At 38.0% G+C, this 20,970-nt stretch overlaps 1 protein-coding gene across 2 annotated transcripts in view; it reads left to right on the top strand.

The window, feature by feature from the left end:
- The window catches only part of TAF2 (TATA-box binding protein associated factor 2), a 55,566-nt gene extending 39,200 nt beyond the window's left edge, over positions 1 to 16,366 (top strand). The window contains exons 22-26 of one of the 2 annotated variants that reach the window (XM_032181052.1): positions 172 to 281; positions 2,578 to 2,807; positions 5,462 to 5,614; positions 6,039 to 6,144; positions 15,327 to 16,366. In XM_032181052.1, the coding sequence (XP_032036943.1) occupies positions 172 to 281; positions 2,578 to 2,807; positions 5,462 to 5,614; positions 6,039 to 6,144; positions 15,327 to 15,592 (865 nt within the window). In that variant the 3' untranslated portion in view covers positions 15,593 to 16,366. The remainder of the gene's footprint in view (positions 1 to 171; positions 282 to 2,577; positions 2,808 to 5,461; positions 5,615 to 6,038; positions 6,145 to 15,326) is intronic. The other variant, XM_032181053.1, reaches the window with a different exon arrangement.
- The last annotated feature ends 4,604 nt before the right edge of the window (positions 16,367 to 20,970 follow it).

Genomic DNA, 20,970 nt, shown 5'->3' with positions numbered 1-20,970 from the left:
TTGTGCTTTACTTTTTAATCTTTAAATTATATTACTGGTGGTGAATCTGTGTCTGTACATACTGTGTATTTGAAAAGTAGAGTTCTGTAAGAACATTGCAAATTGAGTAGACTTCTTATTCTTAGTCTACTCATTTGGATTTAATAAAAAAATATATCGTTTATTTTTTAGGCATAAGATTCTGGATATGCTGACTAAGAATCCGCCTTTTACCAAGAACATGGAGTCCCCTTTATGTAATGAAGCTTTGGTAGATCAGCTTTGGAAACTGATGAATTCAGGTTGGTTTTTATGTTTTCTATATTGTAGGATTGCTAGGACTTGAAAACTCAGTCTCTGAAGTTCTCTTTCAAATATCTACTGAACTTGCCTAGTGATGTACTAGTGGACTCCTTGTTTTTTGTTATTACTTCCTTTACTCCTGTAGTGCGCTTTGATACACTTTGGCATAAAATCCTTCTTTGACTCAGCTGTTCACATCAGACATTTTCCCAAATGATACTGTATGTTACCTTTTCCTTTACAGTTTGCTCTAAATTAGGCAGTCTCTCTTTGTCCTCTTTTATCCAACTCTGAGAATATGAGAGGATAACATTTGTGTAGACAAACTTCTAAAACTCTCCAGTAAATTATTTTAAACCTAAGGCTTAATTTGCCTTGTATGATTAAGAAAGATCCTAATGAGAGGAGGGTTTGCATCTTTACCATTGACCTGTTTTTCATTACTGAAGCAGTTTTATCCAGTCCTAACAAACTGCCCTTTAACATCTGGCACATTTCTGCAGATTACATGTAAACGTTTATATAGGTTTTTTAGGTCATTGAAAGCTGTCTGTTTTCTGTGTATCATTATTTTTAGTGTTTGAAAGTTTACAGCAACACTCCAGGGGCTGAAGCTGGGAGACTACTAGTAGTTCAGTTTTGCAGGATTTGCCAAGTGTCAGGCACAGAAAATAAACAATTTTGATGTTCCCATCAGAGAGTTTGTTTCTGCTTTTTCTTGAGAGAAGAGTGTGTGCAGTGTTACTCACAACCATTACTTCTTCTTGCAAGTAACAAATAGGGTATACATTCTTATTATGATTCATGGGGCTTTAAAGACTTAAATTTCTATGTATCAAGATGACATAATGTTTCAATTTATTTTCTGTAAGGCATAACCTTAGCATTCCAGGGTGCCCAGAAAGACATTTGTTAATGTGAGACAAGTTAGTAGCCAGGTTTAAAGCTGCATGATTCTAGAATCATGAGTTGCTTTCATTTCAAATAATCAAATAATAGAAAATACTCCGATATATTTTTTTTTTTTCTTTTGTGTTACTCTACATTAAATAGATAATGCTTACAGTTTGCAGTGACTGCAGAGAAATCCAGCAACCAGTTGTATTTGAGCTTTTTTGCTGGAAAAGAGGAGAGAGATTGAGTGAGAATTCATCATATTTTAAAAAGCTTTAGTTTAAAGCATTGAGTAAATTATTTATTAAAATGCTGTGATAGATTTGAAATTAATATTTGTGAACGTGTCATTCTCTGGAGAGTATTCTAGTGTTAGAGATGTCCAGATCACTTTCTTATATCATATCTTATATCACTTTCTCCCAGCTGTTCATGAAATTTATCAGAGTAGCTTGTAACTGGGTAAGTGTAGGTACATCTAAACTTAGACAAAATGCAATTTAGTCCCCTGAAACTTAGTACATACAGGGACAGATCTTAAAATTTTATTTTGTGCTGTCTTGCACGGCCCCATTAACATGGCAGTTGGCACATCTGTGTCTTGTTTACCAGATACAGCCCTATTCCTGCTGTGGAACAATATGTCCAATAAACTTGCAATCAGTCAAGAGCTGGGCCGAGTTAACATCAGAATCGCTATATTTGCAGCGTTGCACCAGATGTTAGATGTCTTGCTGTTGTGAATGGTGCCAAACACGCTTTGACTATTTGCGTATGAAGATACAAAAGCAATACAGAGTTTGTAGTGAAAAATAAAATCAACGAAGCGGTGCTTTTTGTGCTATGCGTCTACAGCTCGAATGCAAATTAAAGTATTTGAGTACCCAGTGAAGTACATGACACAGTAGTCAGTAGACATCAAAAAGCCCATTTATGCATCGCTGGTTTGTGCTGTCCATCAGGGTGGTTTCCAGAGGTTATAGATCTTAGTCATACTTAAGACTCCTACTGAATTACATAAAGTAAATAAGCAATTGTGACCAAATCCACTGATGTGGGAAGCCAGTTTGGTAAGAAAATGTTCTGTTTTACTTGTCCAATACTAAAACCTAAAGAGAAACTTTAAAAAATAAAAGCATTTTATTTTTTCTTATGTTATTATAACTCGTAGTTTTCCAGTTAAGTATTGTACAGTCTGTAATTTAAAGCTTTTTAATTTAAAGCAGGATCTAGCAGGTGAGTTTGAGTAGATAAAAAGGAGGCTGGAGTAATGAGGGAAGTTGTCTTAGGCACAGCAGATATGTGCATACTTTGATGGATGCAGATTGGCTAAAACCATCTTTTTTGTGGAGTAGGGAAGATTGTACCTCTGTATTAACAGTAATCTCTTTGGGATTTTAGGAACTTCACATGACTGGAGATTACGATGCGGAGCGGTCGACCTCTATTTCACACTTTTTGGCCTCAGCAGACCTTCGTGCTTACCGTTACCAGAGCTTGGACTTGTTCTTAATCTGAAGGAAAAGAAGGCTGTGCTTAATCCAACGATTATCCCTGAATCAGTGGCAAATAATCAGGAACCTGTGAATAGTACTAACAATCATGGACAGTCAGTAGGATTTCAGAACACCGTAAGCACAACCCATCTGCGCACATCCCATTCAGCTGGCTTGGAGGCCTTGCATTGGTTACCTGTTTCATCTTGTATCGTGTTAGAGCTGCTCATGATTTATCTAAGCTGTGTTTCCACCTTGTTACTTTTATTCCTTCCACTTGAAAAGCTGACACATACATTCCACATACCTCTTCTGACTTTTTTTAAACCGTTTTGCATAGAAGCTTTTGACTTTTTTTTTTTCCTACTCTTATCATTTGTATTCCTTAAAAAACTTTATTTTTCCTGTATTTTTTATGAGACATGAAGTGCTTCACAGAAATGTTTGATGCTGTTAAGAAATTCTCTTTAATTAGACTAAGAACATTGCTTAAAGGCAAGATATGCCATTTTCCCAAACAAAACCTTTTATCAGTAATTCCATTACATCTTAAAATGCATAGATGAACTTCTGTAATCAACTTTGAGAAATGAAAGTTGAAAGTTCAATGTCTTCACTGAACACTTCCATCTGATTTCGTAGTACTATGCTCTGAAGGATTTGTAACAACTTCTGAAAAGTTGCATGTTCAGTTTGATATCTTCCAGGCTTCTGAGGCTTCAGCCCTAACACGCAATCCATTGTGTAGTTAGAAAATGGATCTGACAAGCTATTCAAGTCATACATTTCTTCAGAATAGCTGCCACTGCTGCAGAACTAAGTCTTTTTGCTGGGCAAAGTTAATTATGAGGCAAAAAGCTCAACGTATATGGAAATAATAAGTTATTTCCTTAACAGATTGAAAAACTATTTAACTGAAACTGCTTAGGAGTATATCCCGAAAGAGGATGTGAACATGTGATTAGCATGTTTGAAAACTACTTGTTCCGCCCTTCTGAATGGGATTTTTTACTGTTACTATTTCAATCCCATAGATAACTTCTGAATTGCTTTTATTTCAGAGAGATACCGAGTGCAAATTATCACAGTACCTTGCAGGCTGTTACCAGTAGGGGGAGAAAATGATGGTGGAGTCATACCCGTAGAGCTACCCTACATATCCGCAGAACGTGTAGTAAATCCTTATTTGTTACACACAGACATCAGAATTAAATAACAGGAGACATTTTGTTGCCAGATTTTTAGGCTGCAATTCAGTGGACATCCAAAATTTCTTTAGCAGTCTGTCTTAATCAAAAATATCCTCTCAACTCTTCTTTTTCCTATACTGTCCTCTCCCTCTTGCTAGTACAGTTGTTGCTACATAATGAGTTGGATCAGGGGAGGATCTGGTTGAAAAATAGGATTTTATGAACAGATATTTCCTGCTGAATCAGTTTCCTAGTTAGTTCATCATGCAGTTATACGAATGCTTGTGGTGGCCCAGGACAGAAACTTGAGAAAGGGGAAGAGGCTGCTTCTGTTAGCAGCAGCTCTGCCTACGGCATTAGTATAAGCCTCGATGCACACTTCATCCTTTGTGTCTTCTCCTCGGCCTCATCTCCATTCTCCTACGACTTACTTTGCTTAGGTGATCTTTTTCACTGTAACACACCGAAAATTCAGGGAATCGAGTTTCCTCATAGAAAAACAAACCAGAAATACAAAACAAAGGCACTCTCTTGCATCAGCCAAAGCTTAAATCAAAAGCGTTTCACAGCAGCAGTGTGTTGGGTTAAATAATAAGGATTAAAAGAGGGAAATGCATATTTGAGGTTAAAAGAAGAATAAACAGGTGATAGAATGCATCAGGCTAACTAGATTCTTTAAAGCAGTATATTCTGAGAGCACAAGCGACCTATAATCAGTCTAATAGACTGCTTTGATGCTGAACGTGCTAGGGATGGTGAGAGTCACCCACTTTATAAAATTTCAGTTGCTCAGGGCAAGAATTTGTGGGGTTGGAATACCCTTTGTGTAATAGGGGAAGAGCAGTTGCAGTTGGGCATCATGTGCTCTTTAGAGACCATGATAAGGTTTTTATCTAGGTTTTAGTGCTTAATAATGGTTGCTGCTATGGGCACTTAATTTTCCATCTCTATTTTGCGTATTAGACTTGTTGGAACACCTGTCTCCTGTTTTAATGACTACTTGTGTAACTTACTAGACTCTCCTGCTATTTTTATATTCCTCTGATCCTGTTTGTGTTGTTAATCTAAGCAGTAATGTACAAAACAGTTTAACTCTCTTATAAATATTGCTGTGATATCAAAAATAATACCAGGCTATAATCGCTCATTCTGACTTGTATTCAACAAAGAAAGCATTGGCATTTAAAGCTAATTAAAAGAAGATTTAGCTAAATCCCATGCATAGATCAGAGGCTATCACAGTTTTTCAAGAGATTTGGAATGAGGAGAGTCTGAGAGGCACAGATTTATAGAAAGGCTATTCAGAGGCAGCAAATGTTGTTGCACACCAACAGTACCATGATTGTGAGAAGGGACAGAAAAGATGCCAATGCTAGATATGCAGAGGGAGCAGGAATAGAAGTAAAGAGAAACCATGTTTGTAGGAGAGGTTGGCACAAATCCATGCAGGGTTTTAGAAAATACTTCTTGCCAGAACTACAGGGAAAACTTTGTTCAAATCACCCACTTACTCAGAAGTGTTTTCAGCTATCAGGGCTCTTTTAGGCTGAAACATGGCTCTTGCTATCTTCTAATTTTGATCTTTTAATGCTGCTTCAGGAGGATGATCATCTTATTAAGGAAACAGCATCCAGCATTTCTGGTCATCAGCAGGGGGTGAAGAGGAAGGCTGATATGCCACTCGGGTCTCCATTGGAGCCAGGGCAAATACTAGAGAAGAATGAAGACAGTAAAGTCAAACTCAGAATCAGAGTAAGAAATGGAAATTCAACTTGCACAATATGCAGAGTATTCGGAATAACAGCAATGGCTTCTGCTGACTTTCCTTAAAGCTGTGTTCAAACAAAAGACATGTTGTGTATGTGTGTACAGTAGTTGTTACGCTTACTTTGGCAAAATCATTTCCCATCAGATTCTTTATTGGCTGGCAGGAACTGAAGTTGACAGTTAATGTTCTTGTTCACACAGCTTCACGGTAAATTAGAAGGGTAGACATTGACGCCTTTTAATTTCATTGAATTTTTATTCCTTAGCAGTGGTAGATATCACTTCTTTCCCTCTCACCCCCAGTTTACTTCAAAAAAAAAAAAAAAAAAAAAAAAAGAAAATTTTATGAAGTGATGTTCCTAAGAATTAATTATTAGCATCTGCTTATTTTTTTTTCCTGATACCATAGTTCTCAAACTCTCAAGAAGAGGAGGAGATTGATATGGACACGGTTCATGACAGTCAAGCCTTTATTTACCATCATTTGAATATGTTGGAGAGACCGTCAACACCAGGTATGAATAAATTTATTGGCAAATGATAATAGGAATTTTTCGACTGTTTTGGTTGTTGGTAAGAGTTAAATGTGAGCTGAATTCAAGGAAATACGTAAAGGGTGCACAAGAACATTCTTTAGCTTTCAGTGTATTTATAGGTAATTATGTACATGTGTGTTTTCATGCATATCTAAGTCAGGTAAGTATTTGTCAGGCTTATAACAATGAAAAGCTAAGGAATTAATAAAATAAAAAAGTGAAACAGAACCTCAAATGCTTGGGTGAAATTTATTTTGCAGAAGGTATGATTTTTAAGAAGAATGATTTTGAGGATTATCTTAAAAAAAAAAAAAAAAAAAAAAAAACAAGACATCAGGTAAAAAAATCTTATGACTTGTAGCTTAACATCAGTAGTTTGAAAGAAATTTGCAAGCCTCAAAGATACTTAGAAGGGCTCTTTAAAGCTGAAAATACAGTTTCATTTCTGAACCTTGTTGTTATTCCTACCTCTCTTTGTCATAAAATATTTGACAAAATTACTGCTCAAAAAATAATGTTTCTTAGAAACCTTAAGGCAGACCTTTATAAATTAAATTAATTTAATATTTATGTATTGTGTATATAAGCAATTTAATTAAACCTTCATTAATGAACTTCCACCTTGTTTTCTTACCTGTCCCAGCAAAGAAATGTAGTAGTTAGTCTTGGTTTCTGAAAACCTTTTGACTATGTTTTTAACTTCAGTTCCCAGATGTACTGGATGTAAGCTGAGGTAGTGTGACCGTGGAACAAACCTTTTGCAACATCTTGGGTGCACACCAAAAATGAGGTGTTAAGATTTTCAGATTGCAGTCCCCGCAGGGTGTAAAAGCTAAGTGTTTGGCCCCAGAAGTTGGATTCAGGGTACTCTACCCTCTCGCTTGTTTTTCTGTTTTTATCCAGTGGTTGCCTAATGTCCAACACAAAAAACCTTAACAGCAGGATCTGGAACATCGGTTTCCTAGGGTCTGAGCACTAGGTCCTTAGCTATGCTGACAAGTGACCTCATCTGCTTTCCCTGTGACCTGAGTGTTCCTGGCAGTTCGTGGCCCCGTTGAAGAGGAGGGCTGGTGGTGGTTCTGCTCCGAGTATCCTGCTGAGCCTGGTGCCTAGGGTGCTGGCCAGGGATGTGGAAGCTGTAGGTTCATACTCCCATAGGGCCTAGAACTTCGATTTTACTTCCTTGGCAGATGCTGTAGCCACTAAGGTTTGTTTTTTTCTGAATAAAAGGTAACTGCTGTCATTGCTCAGCTAACAAATTAAGTTCATATGGGGACACAAAACACAGGGAGGTCTGCTGTCTGGATTCCAGATGGCCTTTAGTTGATATGTGCCTGTCCAGCCAGCTCCACCAGGATGGATTTGCTGTTAGGTATGGAGAATAGAAAAACTCACAACTTTTTCCCTAAATCATAGCCATCCCAGCAGATTAAAGGAGAAGGGGGCAAATGGGTTGCTCTCAAGAATTTAGGAGCTTAATTTTACAGAACCTTTACTTTAAACCTCTCAGAGCTGCTTTGAATTTTGTCCTTGGTGTTACGGACAGCCGTCACATTTTCTGTTACGGCAAAGAATGACACATCCAGGGCATGCAAGTGTGAAGCTGATCCACTGAGGATTAGTATTTATAACTCTTACTTGATATTTTGCAACAAATTTCTTTACTAGACTTACACACTCTACGGGATATAAAGTCATAAGCAAAACTCAGCCAAATACGTCACAAATAGGACTTACGGGACCCTCTGTCAGCCAGCTCTGTGCTCGGGAATGCTCTGTGCTGTAATTCAGAATGGGTGAAGTCTGATCAGGAGGGGAGTAATGGCCAGTTGACTGCTGCATTTGTAGATCTACAGCAGGCAGAAAAGCCACGAGTGTCACCGAAGTGCTGAGCCACCTTGTCACCTCTGCCGGTTAGGCCTTCAGGACACTGGAATTCATTCTCTTTCCTAGCTATCAAATGAGACAAATGTTGTTTTTTCCACAGAATTCATTTGAAGCAATAAGCCTTTGAAAAGTATTACTTTAAAACATTTCAGATTAATTTCATTTTCTTTGGTTTGTGCACTTAGAAGCAGTTCCACTTCAGATACTCCTTGCTTCTAAAATTTCACCTGTTTCTTATTCGTGGCATTTTTCTTAGAAGCAGAGATGTATGAATTTCAGGCTGAGTAAATAAAGGCAGTTCAGTGTTTAGGAAATAGCATACTCCTGAGGAAAAAATGTCAAACAGATGGAAGAAAATAAAAGCATACCTAAATAAGATAGAACACTTGTCTGCGAACAGTTTTACAGGGGGATCGCAGATATTGTTTCCTGAGGACCCTCGGATTGTTTGCAGACGTGACAGAGGATGGATGCACTTCAGTGAGTGATTATGGTGAAACAGATCGGTACAGGTTCTGAAATGTTCCCAGAATCTGGTTACTAAATCTGTGAGATCTTGTATCTGCCCCGATTCTGTGACTTTTACTTGGAAAGCAGCGAGCTCTTGGTCCATACTTAGTTTTCCTCTCACAGCTGTGGGTTATGTCCCCACATGTCACATGAAGTGTTAGGTCATCAGCCAAGCACAGCCTGTGAACCACAGCTGCAAGGAGGAAGTTCGTGTTGGCTCTAAGCGCTGCTCTATCTGCGTATTCTGTTTTTTACACTCCCTGTGCCCCTCTCCCTCCCGAATGCTAATTTGGATTTGTTCAAGTTGATACAACCCCTGTAAAGCCAGGAAAATATTGTTTTCCTTTAAAAGCATTTTCTCTGTGGGCTTCTTCTCATGGATATGAAAGGTTAGGGGTTGGACATGCTGCAAGGGTGGTTAAAAAAAGCCTTGCAGTACAAGTCTTTCAGGATCACAGGTTTCAGTACAGTTTACAGCACCTTTGTTCATATAGAAAATGGTTTTAATCCTACTAAAGCATCCTGCCTACGATAATAGAATTGTGGACTCTGATAGTTAGATGGGATTCGAAGTATTTTGCAAGAAGTTACTAAAACAAAACAGCATTCTTCAGGCAATTCACGATTGAAGTTGTTTTGATTATTGTCTATGTACCAGAACCATGCTAGCCACTTTTGAACCTCTAAAACTTTGTAAGGTCATGTTTCTAAAATGAAAACAGATTCTTATTTGCTACTAAGTCATCAAAAATAGTAGCAATATGCCCTACTCTGTCTTAAGATCAAAAGAATTTTAAGATTAGGTTTCATGTATGCAGTAGGTTTAACGTCTTATTGCAGGCTGTAAGGTGACTCATGCATTGTTGACTTCCGTGAAATTAGATTAAGATGATACAGTTCTTTATTTACTTTAGTATTTCACTCCTCTCGCAGCATTTCACTCATCTCCAAGTGCAGTGCTACTTGCAAATGCTGTGAGTACAGTAGTAAATAAGCGATGTTCTCTTCATGCGCTGGCAGCCCTTTTTCTGATTGCATTCAGCAGCAGCGTGGTTTGAGAACACATCCTGAGCATTCAGAGCTCAGATCAGAAAAACGCTTTGACCATTCTTTTAATTCATTCAGTGCTTTTACAGAATAATCACACTTGAAATTTCCACTCTCTTTACCATGTAAATATACGTAAAACTCTGAAGATGTAGGCCATAGTCATGCACATTGTTTGGATTGTGGTCTTTCTGTCTGAAGCTTCAGGAAATAATGGCTTAGGTGGATTTAATTTTTCCTGGAATGATTTGAATAGAGCAAATTTTGCTGTAAAGTATAGAGGGAAACTACTTCAGTGACAACCTGCTGTTGTAAGTATATAGTCTAAATGTAGGAGCCTGTGGTGCACATCACCACGTGTCCAATAGAGTAGTTAATAGGAATTCAGTCTAACCAGTAGAAATATTTCAGTCCTCTGCAGCTCAGCTAAGTTATCCAAATTAGCTACATGTATACCTGTACCTCAAAATTCAACCACTGGTCAGTGGCTTCCTGTCAAAAAGAAGTTACTGAACATCAGACTTACAGACAAATAAGTAAATAAACTTTGCTTCTTGGATAAAAGGACAACGCTGACAATGATAGATTTTTGCTTTACTCTTCAGGGAGAAAAAAGCAGTTATAACTGTGTTGTTAGAATATCCTTTACTAACATGAATATTATCAAACACTTACATTTTAGCTAATAAAGTCAACGTAACTGCTTCCAGTCTGGTAACTTACCAGTTTTGAGGTTCTCTAGCTAATTTTGCCTCACTGAAACAACTGTGATTAATTTTGTGCTTCATAAGGAAGGGTGTTTTCAAGGGCTTTATCCTAAAACCCATGAAAGCAGCTTTAATACAAACAAGCCCTGTAAGATAAAGTGACAACATAAATGAGAATTGCATCAGTGTGTGGCTGCAGTGTGTCAGCTACATTATTTCATTAAAAAAACGTAATGTTGGAGCTGTGACTTTCTGAGAAAATAACTGGCCACTCTCAAACCCAGAAGATGGGTAAGGCTGCCAGCTAAATACTCAAGTGAACTACCTAAGAGCTGTTAGAGGCACAAAGTATTCTGAATTTACTTACTGATAGAAATGTAGTTTTTCTCTTGTAAGTTTTCTAGGATGCTAGACTAAATATGGTAAAAATATCACCAGAGTTGAGCTATTTTTAAGGACAAATAGTTAAGCTGTTTTATTAAGGACAAATAACTTTTTTTTTTTTTTTTTTTTTTTAAGTCAAATGAGGAAATTAATAAAACAATTACCAGTTTCAAAAGTATTTTAGTTAAATCACTGGCTTGTCTTTATAATACTTCAGTAGAGTCTATAGTTTTGGTACATGCATAAGAAGGAATGATGTCTGCTTATAAATCCAATTAAAAATTCTATGAAGTCAAATGAATCTGTAAATTTGAACTAGTTAATTTTTTTTTACCTTGGAACCAATTTAATCAGTCATGTTTAGCACAAGCTCAGATTTTTTTTTAGCTAAGTCAAACCTTCTCAATCTCAAACTCTTTAAGTTTTACAGTATGGCCACTAAAAGAACACTCGACTAGACAAAGTTGGTAACTTTTTTCAGAGATGCACGATTTGAAAATTCTGCTTCTTAAGACAAAATGACAAAACACTTGCAGCCTGGAAGCTTGGGATATTTACACTCGGTGATTGCTGTGTGCCCTTCATTGATGATTCAAGGGATGCATAAACACAACATTAAATTAAAACACTGTGTGTCAGATGTTTCCAGGGCAATACTAAACAAGGAAAGTAGAAATGAGGAAAAACAAAATACTTGTCAAAACAGTTTTCAAGATCTTTTCAGCATTTTCAGTCTTAGCTCTTTAGAAAAAATACTTGCCAGAGCTGCAGCCCAACTGCTAGTCAAAGGGAGTGCGTGATTTTTCTCATTAGCAAGCTTTCTTTGGGTTCTGGGAGAGACTTATTAAGTGCTAGCATGCTCATGTTGATGTCACCTTCTTCCCAAAGGTGGTCAGTGTCAGGTTGTGGAACACCAGCCTGTCCTCAGCCAGAACACTGGACCCAGGGGCCTTACCCTTTGCTGTGATTTGTGAAGTTCTTTTTTTCCTCTGTGACATTTGAATAAATCAGGGTGTCAAGGGGGGGCATTTTTAACAAGTGTCAATTTGGAAAAGTCGTATTTAAGCCAGCGGTTTTAAATAGATTGTAAATGCAAAGAAACAGAGACTGTAAGTCTGTGGTGTCCCACCCTCTTCACAGAAATGCAGAAGTATAGGAGAGAACTTCTGGAAGATCTAAAGAAAGCTTGTTAGCATGTTAAAGTCTCAAGTTACATTTTACCAAACTGTACAGGTTCAATACAAAATAATCTAGCTAAAAAACTCTACATAACAATATTGTTCACTGTTTGTGCACCGATGATCCTTAAATTAAAAAACAGAAACAACAACAAAAAAAAAAAACCTTGCTCTAACATAAGTGATGAACAGGATGTTGTAATTATCTGACTGCAATTTTTATTCATGACAGAAAACATCACTTAAAGCCTATCAAGATCTAAAACCCTTTCGTTCTAAAACTAAACCATGAGATGGGTGTTTTTATATTCTGTTCTCCCTCGTGGTATCTCCAGCATTTGTGTAGTTCCATGTGACAAGGTGTATACAAAGTTTATGGTCATTCCCCCAGGGGATAGTAATCCTGTCTGGTTTGAAGCAACTGCCCAGCCCAGCTCGCTGGAACACCGAGAAGCCAATAATTACATTGGAATATGCACAGCCAAAACAGAAGGAGATCCAAATGGACAGACACATGGATGTGCGTTTCCTTCCAAGAAATGCTACTAACCACTTCAGAAGTGAGCTCGTGGGCTTGCCCTCTCCTTATTGTGCCTTTCTATTATTTGAGAAACCCGGGTTCCCATCCCGCTGCCTGTGCCAGGAGGAAGTGGGCTCCCTGCAGGAAGAGGGAACGCTTTGTGCCTCCTTGCAGCGGTCTCCCCCCTGTTGATAGGAGAATGGTATTAATGCCCTTTAAAGCAACTCCTCCTCAGCTTTGTTTTCCTACTTTGGCAGGTTCCTAGCATGGGCTTTGAATAGATATTTAATTTAAAAGAAATCAAAAAAAAAAAAAAGTGTTCTGCAAGTTTAAAGGTAGTTTCATTACAGAGTGAGTTTGACAGGTACACATCTGTGAAATGTTTTTTTTCGAGCTTTTTACAGGTCTTTTTACAGGTCTCTCCATTTTACAGAGTTCAGTAGTCTGCATACATCCATTCTGCATACACCCATACATCTGGGGCTGATGAATTTGATTCCTGATTTCAAAGCACTCTTTAATAAAAAAAAAGGAGGAGGATGTTTTCTGGGTAGCTCATGTTTTTCAATTAAAAAAAAAAAAAGGCAAGCACAACAGATTTTGGTCCTTAGTGATCTCTGAAGAAAATGTATGTGTACTAACTACTGGCTCAGGAAAAGCAGATTTCTGTAACAACACTTTGTTACTGGCATTTGTACCGTATTACCAATGCTGATTGCTTCCTTCAGTGTCAGTAGCCCTCAAGTCACAGTTGGATCAGATTTCCCTCCTTTCTGAAGGATCTCCTGCCTTTTTCAGTTTCCAGGTGTTCATCACCACCTCTTCAGTCCCGTTGTCTTAAAGGGCTGTTGTATATTTGCTCACTCAAGATAATATTTTACGTAAGGGCTTTAAATACAGATTTTTTATAACCTAGCTGAAATAAGTTATGAAATGATAATGCAGGCTGTTTCTTAGCAGAGCTGGTAGTGCTATAAACAGCAGAAGGTTTGCACAAGTATGAGCACATGTCAGGAGGGTTTGTTTGCATCCTTGTGTCCACTGGCAGTTGGCACTAGAGCTGCTGCTGTATCAGAGGGACAGGGTTAGGTACAGGTAGGAGCTCGTTAACAGAAATATAATTAGAAATAATAGTTAAATTATGAAGCAAACTTTTTGCATCAATACAGTATGTTTGCATTGTTGAGAATTGCTCCAGGTAGCAAGCAAAAAAGTGCTGTAATGCAGTTACTACAAGCAAGCAAAAAGCAGTTACTACAGCAAGCAAAAGTTTGAATTTGTGTGCATACCTCGTATCTGCCATAATACCCTTCAAAAAGTAAAGGCAGTGCAAGTTCTAGCAATAAATCGTTGCATCAATAACATGCACTTACTGCATCATTCTTATGAATGCAAAATTACAGCTGTCTAAAAAATATTTCCATATAAGAGATTTAGGTCTATAGGAAACTTGTAACCTAGTCTGACCTCCATAACATGAGCAGAATTGTATATAAAAATAAACAAAATGTCAGTGATTATCCTTACAGCATAAAATCTGTCATATTTCTATTTTGAATTTTAAATGCTGCTCACAGATGTAGATTTTTTTCCACCTCTATTCAAAAAACACACAGCTGTACTGTGTAAAAACTTCCCCGTGTGTGTACTTGATTGAATCCATTCTTAATCTTTGGATAAAGCTAGGAAGATTGCATGGAAATCTTTCTCAATGCTTGCCATAATACAGTGAATTGGCTCTTCAGACTTCCAGGATTAAAGTATTACCACAGAAGAATCATTCTTGCTCTTAAAGTAAGATATTAAAAAAAAAAAAAAAAGCACTGGAAAAAAAATGTGTTTGCAAATATACAGGGAAAAGGCAATTATAAAGTATATAATAATTACCTGTTATTGACCTGGGATGTTTTCTCTGAAAACTGGAGGGGACAAAAAGAAAAAAAAAATACTCAAGGGAAGAAAATCTACTTCTGTGAAAGTTTTAAAGGAGTAATATCCTTCAAAAGTCTGATGGTGCTTTCAGGCATACCGAGTAGTTAAAGCATGTACTTTCAATGTGAATGATTTGATTCAAATTCTACCTAAAGGAATTCAAGCCTTCCCACCCTCCAAGTGTTTCCCCTCATTAACTATATTATTCTTATATTATTTCGCCTTAGTTCCTACTCTTGAAGCTATTGCAGTTTGTGTGAAATAACGAAATACCAAATATTCTGAAGAGAGAATGAGGAAGTGGCTCAAAAAATGAGAAGCCAAGGATCAATTTTTTTTCTACTCCAGTTCAGATATTGAGTTTACTTAACATATAAGTAGTTCTAGTGTATTTGTGAAATACACACTAATAGAGTTGGTGTAATTGTCTTTGTTGGAATAATTGTTTAAGAACAAAAGTTCATATAATCTTTAAAATAGGTGAAAGTGATTGTAAGATGCAATTCTGAAATATCAATTAATTTATTTTGATGTTCAGTGTCAAAACTGTTCATATGTTCTTGCTGGGAGCTTTAGTTCCTGACTAAAAGTTCACACCCCAAAACTGCTCTTCAATGTATGTCAGCGTGTACTTTATGTGGTAGTTTTCATGAACAGTTAGATTTTAATTGCTCACGGTATTGTGACCTCCTTACTGTGTTTAAAATGTTATTTCTGGAAGCCAATGTAGCTTGCCATTGCTTAGCTCTTTGCAATTCCTAACGATCTGGGATACGTTTGTAGTTCTGAGGCAGGAAGGAGTTACCTCTACAGAGCTGTCAGTACTACAGGAGCATTAATGGCACGTTCAGAACCTTCTCTGAAAAAGCAGGAAACCAATGGCATCAGTATAGTAATGGACTCTGTTTGCACACTGAAATGATAAAGTAGGTCTAACAATTCAGAAAGTGCTGTAAGTTAAATATTTGTTAATCCTATTTTATTAATTTCTTTTAGGTAAAGAACAGTCTTCAGGAGAGGTGAACATGCACCCTGTCTCAGCAGCTCCACTCTCTGTGTTTAGTAAGGAATCAAACTCCTCCAAACATAGTGATCATCATCACCATCACCACCACGAGCACAAGAAAAAGAAGAAGAAACACAAGCATAAGCATAAGCATAAACATAAACATGACAATAAAGAAAAGGAAAAGGATCCCTTTGCTTTCTCCAACAGTCCAGCCAGTGCACGATCAATCCGCTCCCCGTCGCTTTCAGACTGATACCGGTGGCTTCTCTGGAGTTCAACTTGCAATATTCTCTGAATACTTAGAAGGATGTATATAACTATAGCTTCTATCTTTTTTTATGGAAGTAGGAATATGTGCGTTGCCTCAGCAATTCAGAAGCTCTGCCACCACCCTCGTTTGAAGCCTTCTATTTGCATATGCAGTTGTTGAAATAATCTGATTCAAAAAATATGTTTTATGATTCTGAGTCATTTTGTATTTCACTGTTCTCCACACCTCCCACTCTTTTTTCCATTTTAAACAAAGAAAACAGCCCTTTATGTAAGGGCCCCATGTCCACTGGCAACCCCCTGCACATCATGCTGACCATGTGTACTGCCAGAATCAATTATGTTTTAATCCTTTGAAGAATGTTATGAGGCAGAGTATGTTTTAAACAGAAGCCAATTGCCAGACCTTTGGTGAAGTGCTGTTTCCAGACTAGTATTGTATAACCAAGCATAGACCTCCTGAGAAGACAAGGTTTTTCTGTAGTCTTCAACTGAGTTGTTTCTTGCTTTAACCATTGCGATGTAACGCCACAATTTTAAGAACATTACACAGAACATTTGCCTTTTTCAGATACTAAAACACTTGAAAAAAAAGTCTGAGCTGCTTTTAAGCTGCAGGTATTTATTATGGACATGACCATTTGAATATAATGACGTTCTGCAATTATGTTTTTGTAATTTTAGCAAAATGCTTAATGCATGTTTTGTCCTGTAATCAGGCTTTTAAAAATCCAATAAAGTGTGCAAATTATTTTGACAAAGGCAGATTTTTTTTCTTCAAGCTCGACATTGGAATATGCTTTTGAAAGATGTCTTTGTTAAAATGAAAGAAATATTTTTGAAAGCTTAAGAATTAAAAGATTAAAGTATATATATTTCGTCCTGCTGACAGATGTTTTCTTGGAAGTATTCTATACTTCAGGGATTCACAAGATTCATGGATTCACAAGAACAACACGTTATTGGGTTAACCTAGGTCTGGGACTTTAAATGATGGATACATTCAGATCTCTTCAGCTGTGTTTTATGCAGTGTGCTATTCACACTCAGCAAATGTTTTATTTAAAAGCTACAAGTTTTTAGAAGTTCTGGTAATAGAGATAAATCATCTCTGCCTCTTTTTATGTGTGTTCTTTCTTTGTTTATAGAGGCAGGGGTTTTGCTTCCATGTACCAGTTGACTGCTGTTGTCCAGGGTTCATACCACATTTGGTTTCTACAAGATGGTTGGTTTGGGGTTAAGTATTTTCTCTAGAATTTCTCCCAAATTCCTGTGAGAGACTGATTCTCCTTTTAGGGCAAAAGAGAGAGCTCGACAGGGACCCGTGAAGATTTTTTTTTAAAGCCATATTCTGTTTCATGAAAGTTAATAAATGCTTTTATATTGTATACTTGCTGTTGAATCGTGTAGTTCTTGTAATAAGTTCTCTGTACAACTGTTGACAGATGCATTTTGTAATGCACATACACTGATTACTTAGACAAACACCGTATCCCTTTAGTACTGTGAGAATCATTTTGGTCATTGCTGTATTCAGAGCAGGCGTTGAAGTGTGTTGGGGCTGGATTCGGGCATGGTGAAGCTGGGCAGCATCACAACCTTTCTCCATGCATGATTTGGCCGTTTGCTACCCTGCAAGTAGCCCTTCACCTCTGGAGCAGCCCACCTTGGCGTCACTTGTGTCCTCCGTAGCCTGCCAAGGCTGCACACCCCTGCGATCTCAATGAAGTAAATGCAACAGGGAAAACACCAAGCATGGGTAAGACAAGGGACCAAGCCTGTTCTGGGCAGGCCAACAATGCACAGTTCAGCTTACCGCCTCCCCCCGGCCTGAGAGCTGTTATGTTAGCATCGTGAATTGTGAATCGCAGGGAGAGCTTCAGGAGGCCATAGGAATAGCTCAATGGAAATATTTTTAGATGTTTTTTTTCCCTTGGCTAAGGAGTGAGGTAACAGTGCCAAAGGTGTTTGTGGGAGACCTGGGCTAATAAGCAATGAAAGCTGGCATTGTTTGGCAGAGCGAAGGCAGATGCGTTTATGTTTTAGAAATGAGGTCATGGATAATTTAGGTTGATGTTTCTACTTTCGGAGGCATGGATTTACACTCCTATGCTGTGGGGCAATGTATTGTTTAGTGATACAGGCACAGAACTGAGACAGAGCTGCAGTAATTCTCGCGTCATTTATTTGGCTGAGGGATTCGAAGTGAATTATTTCATACGGTAAGGAAATGTGGTGAAGACACAGTTACCAGAAAATTAGAGGGGGAAAAAAATAAAGAGACTTTTTTCCAGTACGGTTTATGAGGTTATGTCATGCTGCTGGTTCAGCTTATCCATTGATGTGTTTGATGGGATACAAAATAGGTTTGAATTCAGGGTGTTGTGCTCGGTGGACAGGCGTGCTTGCCTGCTGGTAGGCACAGTTGGAGGTCAGGACAGTTCGGCAGGTGGCACAGGTCGCCCTGCACCAGCACATTAAAATGAATTCAGCAGGGGTGAATGTGAAATAGCGTGCAATTGGAGACTATTGCAAAAAAAAAAAAAAACAAATCTTACCTGATGATTAACAGGATTTTATGTAAAACATGGCAATAATTATTCCATCAAGTGCCAATGATTTTGAGCAGCACTTCTGAAGAAACAGGTGGGCAAATTCCCCCAAACGGAACCAACAGGTAGCACTGTGTATAAGAAGAAAATAAAGGGAACTGAATAATGGTCTAGAGAATAAAATAAGTCTGAGGAAGGAACTCTCCTGTCTAATACCTAAAAGACTGCTTAAAAAAGAAGAAGAAAAAAATGTACCTGCTGTTCTTGGTATTTCCTCTGGGAAGGAAAGGATTAGCTTTATTTGTAAGAAAAGGAATTTTTGCAGAATGATGAAGTTAAGATGGAAAATAAACACACACCTCATGGTGAAGTGAAACTCTTCTTGTAGGCTTTTAAGACGTAAATTGGCAAGTATCTGTTGGGGATGTTTAGGGGATGCTTTGCCTTGCCACAGTGCAGGCCTTTGGATTAAGATACCTTGTTACAGTTTGTCTTGATGGTTTCTTACATCTCCCATTTTTCAGACAATGAAATTTTTAATGTGAATTCGTTTTTGTTCACTATAAGCATAATACACAAGTGTAAGGTAAAGATGTAACATGAAAATACCTATATGCTGTTTTAACATAGACTTTACATTTGCATTTGTGTTTTTTGTTTGGTTTTATTAGCATAACTATAAAATGTTCACAAAATGACTGCTGCATTTCTTAGATTTGTAGAAATGCTCAAATATCTGATTAGGATATAACTTCTGTCCTTGGTGTCTAAGTAAGCATTCATTTCAGCTCTGCTTGGTCTTGTCACTCTGTCCTGATGCTGTGGAGGAAGGACAGCAGTGTACAACTCCGAGCTGTTGGGTGAGCTGGCACTGCCTTTCCATCATAAATTGTGCCGTCCCATAATGTACTCAGCCTGACCTCAGGGCTTGTGTCAATGGTAGCAGCATATCCTTACACTGCCTAGCTTTTTAGGATATAAAAGCTATTTCATTTTACTTGATTTTGTATTCATAGAGATCTGATCATTTGTGTAAATTTTAATCTAAGGAAATTTAAGGCATGCCTATTTTAATTTCCTTAAGGCAGTTTATTCACAGAAAATTAAGATTTTTAACACAGTGTCAGTATTGCATAAGGGTCCTTAAAATATACAAGGTAAATATAAATGTTTTTGAATGAGATTTAATCACTTTATATATTTATAACTTACATTAATATAAATATGTTCGTAAAATATTTATGTATTTATTTCCTGATTTTATGATGTGAAATGGCAATAATAATATACAAGTGTTTTCATACGCATTAAGCCATAGCAGCTAATCCATAAAGTCTGTTATTCCATAATCATCTGATATCCTGAATGCAGTTTCGCTAAATGCATTTCTAAGGTTTTCTTTTATTACTGTTTTATTTTGTGTGGATAAATGTGCAATGTTAGTGACCTTTGCTGATGCAGATGAGATGGGATTTCATTAGGACTTCGCATTTTACTGAAACATACTTAATCTCATATGGTGCTTAGGAAGAAAAAACAGTATTTTTGTGGTAAACATCATAAAATGGCAGCATGAAATTTAAGTGCACTTAGCAAGATTTTTTTTTTTTTTCCCACTTCTAAGTAGAAGTGCAGCTGTGTGGGGTAGTTTGGGCTTGCTGCTGCGGGGAGCAGGGCTTCCTGCCCCAGCTCCTGGCCCCATAATCTCACCTTGGACTCACTGGGCTCTTCAGTGGCTTGACTCTACTCACCTATGGACAAAATAAGGCTGATTTTGGCTGCATCCGTAGCTCCTGGGGCTGAGGATGGAGAGGGGAGCGTGAAGAGCGAGCCAAACAAACCCCTCTTGGCACCGCCGCTCCCGGTTTGGCTCGGCTCCTTCCTGCAGCTCCACTCAGGGGAAACGAAACGAGGCTGGATTCGAGCGCTGACATCTGCTCCTCGCTGGGACTCCGAATTCTGCTGTGGCTAGGTTTTGCGGGGGGGGGTTGAACCAGATTCATTTCGAAAGTTTTGGAACGGTGAAGTGAAATGAACTTCTGTGACTGGAGGTTATTTATTTTCTATGCTGGGTTAAAAATAAAAAAGGAACGGTCTCAAGAGTCAGGGTCAAGAGCAACTCCCTTCAAAAATGACTCCAGAGGGTGACTTCAGGTCAAGGCGATTTTTTTTTAATTATTATTTTTGTTCTGCCTTATTTTTATCCCCTGAATTGAATTGCAGAAGGGGTTTAATAAAGTATTTCATTCTGAAAATGTCCTTTTCGTTTCCTAAAGGTTCCTATTTCTTATAAATGTATAAAATGTATTGTGGAAAAAAATATATATTTGATAAATGAAAACATATCCCTCATATGTCCCCCAGAGAAAGTATGTCCCCAAGCTTGAGGGCACCACAGAATTGAAAGCGTGTTTCAAGACCCGATCAACTCTTCCCCTTTTTTTTTTTAAAAAAAAAAAAAAAACTTACTTCAGGAAAAACCCTCTTTTGGATGTTATCTGTTCCTCACCTTTCCAGGAAAAGGAGGGACGGTGACTCACGGCTTTGAGGCAGCGTGGAGCCGTGTGAGTGAGCCTCTGTTTGGGGCCATGCCGGGGCGGCCGTGCCAAGGCTGCCGGCCCAGCGGGACACCACAAGGTGCTCACCAGCTGCACTGCATCCAGAAGCACTTGGGGACCTTTTTTTACCGACTACCATAAGGTGCTGCTCAGCTTCTGGTTGCTTATTTTGCTAAATCTTCAAGCTTTTAACCGCATTAAGCTTTGGCACTGTCAACAGGCCTTTTGGTGGCTCCTCTCCCATCCAGGAG

The sequence above is a fragment of the Aythya fuligula genome, chromosome 2 (assembly GCF_009819795.1).
Source record: "Aythya fuligula isolate bAytFul2 chromosome 2, bAytFul2.pri, whole genome shotgun sequence".
NCBI classification, from domain to species: domain Eukaryota; kingdom Metazoa; phylum Chordata; class Aves; order Anseriformes; family Anatidae; genus Aythya; species Aythya fuligula.
This window is presented reverse-complemented; position numbering and strand designations above follow the sequence as displayed.